Here is a 5937-nt window from a genome sequence, read left to right as displayed (position 1 = left end):
GCAGGTAACCAAAGGTAAATTCAACCAACTTCACAGCCTGATCACCAGTCATATTATTCCACTGATGGTCCTATTTTTAAAATGACATAAATTAGAATGGCTAAAGTAGCTCTAAAATTGTTCAATTCAGCACTTAATTCTTCTGTTGGGTTTTAAACTCTGCTTCATGTTTTTTGTGTTACTTTGCCAAGAGAAAATGAGTCTTTGGCCTAGTTTCCTTATTACAACTAAAGGTAAGCAGAATAAGTTTGCACCACTAAATTGAGAGCGATTGGCACAATTAGGTGTCATTGGGATTTATAATTGGTTTGGGGCGTATATCATCCAAAGTATTGTGTTGATTCTAATGTATCTGCTGACTATCAAAAATAAGACCTAAGGTGAAGAATGACTTCCTGATCAATGGGTTGTTGGAAATGTTGAGTTTCTTGTGACTTGGGAGGTCCCAATGATTAAATACACAAATCATTTTAATTGTTTTGAGTTTCATTGGCATTTCTTGCGAAATGCTTGCGTGTCTTGTTCATCCACAGGAATTATGAAGTCGTAGATAGAAAAACCCAGATGTGTCATTCCTTCACTAACACTTAACACTGAGATGAATAGACCCCCATATTATTTTGATATTTAAATATAATTATTTTCTTTATGTAAAAAGGTATCTATTTTTTAGAATTACTCGATTTCAAAACACTAAAATAACCAACGGAAGATTATGAATGGCCGCGCGCAATCGTCGTGAACGAGCACGTATGACGGGCGCGTTCACGTGTGACCTTGTTTTTGTTGATGTTTTAATGAGTCGGCTGCGCGCTTCTTGTCGTTGCTGACGCGATTCTCCCTGGGAAAAAGAACGCACCGAGGCTAGCGGCCTAATACTTTAGTATTGATTTGTAAATACACTGTAAGTTAACGCAAGTAAATTGCCAACAAGCCTAGACAGCGAGGCAACGTATCCCGTATGTAATCGTCCTTGCTGGTCACCGGACGCCGCCAGCAAAGGCCACAGAACAAAATTGTTTATCGACATTATATGATCCAACGTCCAGAGTCAGGTTTACCATCCATGTGGGTGAGGGAATTGTGTGTGTCAGACTATGGCGAGAAAAACAGTTAGCAGGAAAAGAAAGGCAGGGGAGCCCAAGGACCAACAACAGGTAGGCGGAAACCGATAGATCTCACCCGCTAAGCTATCAAAACTGATGTTAGCATGCTAACTAGCTTTGTGCTACATGTGATCGGATAATCTAATTTGTGCCAAAGTGCAAAATCGCAATGGCGCTGGGATAATCTGTGTTGCTAAACCACTCAACAGCTAATGTCAAATGCATCAGAACATGTTTGCATTTTGTACATGTGCATGCGTTTATGTTGGCAAACGTTAGCCACATCCAAATGACTGCTAACGGTAGCCAAATATGTTGCAGGCTGATCAGTTATGAGGGGCTTGTTAGGATTTTAGACTTGCCCTGTTTAGGAAACAATGATGGGTGTCGCCTTTGGTGCCGATTGTTGCGCTTGAAGATGATTTTGAATTGTTATAGCAGCCAGTCAGCGAATGGTGACGTTACCCCAAAGTGTAGATCAGATCTTGGTGTGGTCTAAATATGTCTCCCAAATCGGAAGACTGCATTGAAAAAACGTGATCAAATAGAGTGACCAACATAAATTAGAACACTCTGATAGATATATCATAAACGCTTTACATTCAGAATATCTGTATATATATTACTGCACTACCAGATCTGATCTGTGTCAGAAAAGTTACAGGACTGGCGTCACAAATGATCATTTTTAAGACAAAGTAAAGCAAGGTACTTAAATGTGGGGCAGATCAACCAGCGTGCATGAGAAGAGGCGATTATTGTTACAACTGATGGCTGCTTGCTCCAAAGTAATCAAAGTAAAGATGGAAACATGGATGACACCTAATAGTAAATGTCAATTTACGGCGAGGGGGGGGGGTGTTACGTTTACTTTAATGTTAACCATCTTCACCAACATTGTTCTAATTTTCTTACCTTTCCTCTAACAGCTGGGCTGGTGTCAGGCGCCATACAAGCGGAGTCGTGTCTCATGTTCTTCACGTCATGTCCAGTGGTGGCGCAGTCGCCACTCGGTGGTCTGCGCCCTTCGGGGCCGAGAGTTCCGACCTCAGCAGCAGTACGAGTTGCAGCTCCAGCGGAGCCTGCGTGGCTTTGCGGCTGGCAGGCTCCCTGGCATCCTGAAGGAGAGGGAGTTTTCTCTTGGGTGCCTTAACAAAGTATTTGCCTCACAATGGCTCAACCAACAGCAGGTTGTGTGCGGGACCAAATGCAACACGGTGAGATGTTGGTCCAAGACCCAAATCATTTTGAAAGATTTGGAATAAATTATTAGATTTTTTTATCATTATGATTGAGGTATAATTGTTTCACAACCAGGGGCCCAAGTAATGTATAATCACTGATGATGGGCTCTTTGTATGTAAACCATAATACCTGTGTAATCAAATATATATATTTTTTTGTGTCCTTCTTCACAGCTTTTTGTAACCAATGTCATGACCGGGCAGATCACTCGGATTCCCATGCTCAAGGACAGGGAATGTCACAGTGGAGGCTCTGTGGTAGGCGTGGTGCAGAATTACCACAACACAGCCAGCTCTCATTCCCGGCTGGACCAGCAAGGCTGTGGAATCCATGCTATTGAGATCAACCCCTCAAGAACTCTCCTGGCTACTGGGGGAGACAACCCCAACAGCCTGGCCATCTACAAGCTGCCAACGCTGGACCCTGTTTGTGTTGGTGATGTGAGTTGCCCGATCTTTCTCAACAACACTTCAGACTGTTCAATTGGGGGAATCGCTAGATTTCAGTTCTACGTAATGAATGCACGCCAAATCTTTGCTTTGTTTTTCCATGATGCTCTCTTGTGTGTTAGGATGGCCACAATGACTGGATCTTCTCAATAGCGTGGATCAGTGACAGGATGGCAGTGTCTGGTGAGTTCTCTGCATGAATGACTGGTGCTAGAGCTTTTTACACGAGCTGTGCCATAATGTCGCTTTTGTTCCTGCTACAAAGGCCTGTGGAAAAGTAAAAAAAATTAGTACTTGACATGCCGTAGGTGACTCGTTAACACTATATTCCAATTTCTAGGTTCACGAGATGGCTCTATGGGTCTGTGGGAAGTTACAGAGGAAGTAATGAACCAGGCACAGCACAGCCAGAATGATACGGCCATGCCCTCCTATGCCCACATCTCCCACCGAGCCCTCAAAGACATCCCAAAGGAGTACACCCACCCGTACAACTGTAAAGTCCGTGCTCTGGCCTTCAACAACAACCACAAAGTGAGTCAAACAGTCTCTTTATGGCTTCTCGGTCTGAATTCACACTGAGAGCTCGAGGTCTTATTTTTTCTGGTGTGGCTGATTTTCCTTCAGGAATTGGGTGCTGTCTCTTTAGACGGCTACTTCCACCTTTGGAAAGCTGAGCACAGCTTGTGCAAGGCAAGTTCACGCCACTTGTTTTTATGTTCAGGAAAAGAGAAACGTCTGCATCAAAGATCACTTCATCCAGTTCTTGTGGGCCACAATACTGCATGTTTTTAATGAAGTCATTAACTTGTGAATATCTGAGCCCGTCAAATTCTGCATGGCAGCATAAAGAGAAGAGAATCAGTTTTCCGGTCTCATTTGTTATCCCTCATCGCTTACTTGCAGCTTCTGTCTACCAAACTGCCGCACTGCAAAGAGAATGTGTGTCTGGCGTACGGGCAGGACTGGTCCGTATACGCTGCCGGATCTCAGGCCCACGTGTCTTTTTTGGATCCTCGTCAGCCGACGCAAAGCATTAAATCAGTCAATTCCCGAGAGAGGGGAAGTGGTGAGTGGTTCCTCCTTTCGAAAGAAACCCGCCTCCTGCATCCCTTAGAAAATCAATTATGTGTGTGTGCAGGGATTCGTTCGGTGAGTTTTTATGAGCACATCGTGACGGTCGGCACCGGTCAGGGTTCACTTCTCTTCTACGACATCCGCGCTCAGAGATTCCTCGAGAACCCTTTGATCCCAGCCGGAGGGTACTGGAAGTGCTCGGGAGATGGCATCCTCAAGCTCACCACAGGGAAAGGCTGGCTGGTATACAATCTTTGGACCATTTGGATTTGCAAAAAAAAAGCTTGGTTCCATGTAATCTATGCAATTTCACCTTTTTTTTGTTTTGTTTTTGGCAGAATCATGATGAGACATGGAGGAGTTATTTTTCTGAACTTAATTCTTTTCCAAACGCCGTCTACACGCACTGCTACGACCACTCGGGCACCAAGCTGTTTGTCGCTGGCGGACCGCTCTGTTCCGGCCTCCATGGCAACTACGCGGGATTGTGGAGCTAGCCTCGTTATCCGCTGCGTCACTGTATGATGACATCCTCGTCCGCTTTTTTTTTTTTTTTTTTTTACCCAAACAGTCCTCTCCTTGTGCAACATCATCGTCTCCGTTGGACTCAGGAGCACGACCTTGCCGCCAACCCACATCACAGCTATGCTTGTACATCTTTGTGAACGCATCGTAACATTCTGTCATCCCTTGTTCCTTTTCATTCGTCATTCCACCAAACCAAGCCTTTTTAATTTAAATAACATGAGCTAGGCATTTTCAAAAGCTACCAATGAGGAAGGAAGAGGGGCTTTTTAAAACCCATAACCAACTGTAATACCATTTACAATTGGTTTCATATGAAGTTGGGATTATAGCATGCACGATTATTTGTACCGCACCGCATCCTTTGTAAGATATTAGAATGTTTTTGTGAAGATGTAACATTCAGTTTGCTCTTCAACTGGAATGAGTGGCAAAACTCAAAAGGGGGGAGAGGAAACGGGACTGAAAAATTTTGAAGGACCTAACCTGTGTGCAGTTTGACTTTTGATTGCTGGAACATGTTCAGTTCTGTCCCAAAACACATACACGCTCAAAAACAAAACTAACGATGTTGGCCTATTCCAATCAAAATGAGACATTTTGGGGGAGAAATCATATAGGAGAGAAATGCCATGATTGCTAAATACAATGTTCTGTTGTCATATATGCCCTTTCTTTTCCATTTTGATTTGAGTGACATACAACTGCTGATATAATTTGTTTTATATGTATTTATTTCTCCATTATTTCACCTTCATTTGAATGGCTTGGGGGTGATCTCATTTTTGAATTAGTTTTGTTTTTCCCCGATAAACCTTTCTTGTTCGATCAGATTAGACCGCTTCCTGCAGTTTTGCACACTTTTTTTGTGTTCGTATACTTATGTCAAAGTCTGATGTCAGCCAAATAGAGCGCTTTTTATTGATTTGGTTGACTTGCCTGTGATGCTGAGGAGGCTCAGTGTCTTGGGAAGAACAACTGATAGCTCTGAAAATCTTTCATTCAAATAGAAGCGTTATTAAGGTGCATTGCTCGGTACTAAATGCACATGTCACAGTTGTAAAATTTCATTTTCATGTCCACGTTTGGTAGACGCAGGATAGGCTTGAGTTCATTTTTGGCCTTGCTGAGTCAAGTCTTTCTGTGAAAGACTGCCATAGGCGATTAGTAGTTTTTCTTTTTTTTTTTTTACATGGAATATTTCATGAGTGAAAAAGAAAGGAAAAAAAAAAACAAAACCAATTACATCCTCAATTTCAACAAATAACCCCCACAATTCAATGTGTATTTTATATAAATGTACATGTATGTGTGAAATACATAGGACAATTGTATGCATTTTTTTATGTACATTTTTGAGGAATTGTGTGGATTGATGTATCTAATAAGTGATTCCCTGTTTTTTTTATATATATATATATATATATATATATATATATATACAAAACTCATGAATGTTTTTACTCAGACGCAATGTGTATCTAAGCAAAAACATCAGAAAAACAAGTTATTGGATAATTAAAAAAAAGTCAAAT

General features: G+C 42.0%; 1 protein-coding gene across 1 annotated transcript; it reads left to right on the top strand.

Annotated features, from left to right (window-relative positions):
* The first annotated feature begins 604 nt into the window (after window positions 1-604).
* dcaf12 (DDB1 and CUL4 associated factor 12) lies at window positions 605-5118 on the top strand. The gene is made up of 9 exons (XM_085923544.1): window positions 605-1157; window positions 2036-2323; window positions 2525-2791; window positions 2923-2983; window positions 3141-3334; window positions 3428-3493; window positions 3707-3869; window positions 3942-4120; window positions 4216-5118. The coding sequence occupies exons 1-9, from the start codon at window positions 1098-1100 to the stop codon at window positions 4372-4374; spliced, it is 1437 nt and encodes a 478-aa protein (XP_085779670.1). The 5' UTR covers window positions 605-1097; the 3' UTR covers window positions 4375-5118.
* Window positions 5119-5937: the final 819 nt, after the last annotated feature.

This window comes from Syngnathus leptorhynchus, chromosome 11 (genome assembly GCF_054491065.1).
Source record: "Syngnathus leptorhynchus isolate UIUO chromosome 11, UIUO_Slep, whole genome shotgun sequence".
NCBI lineage: Eukaryota > Metazoa > Chordata > Actinopteri > Syngnathiformes > Syngnathidae > Syngnathus > Syngnathus leptorhynchus.
This window is presented reverse-complemented; position numbering and strand designations above follow the sequence as displayed.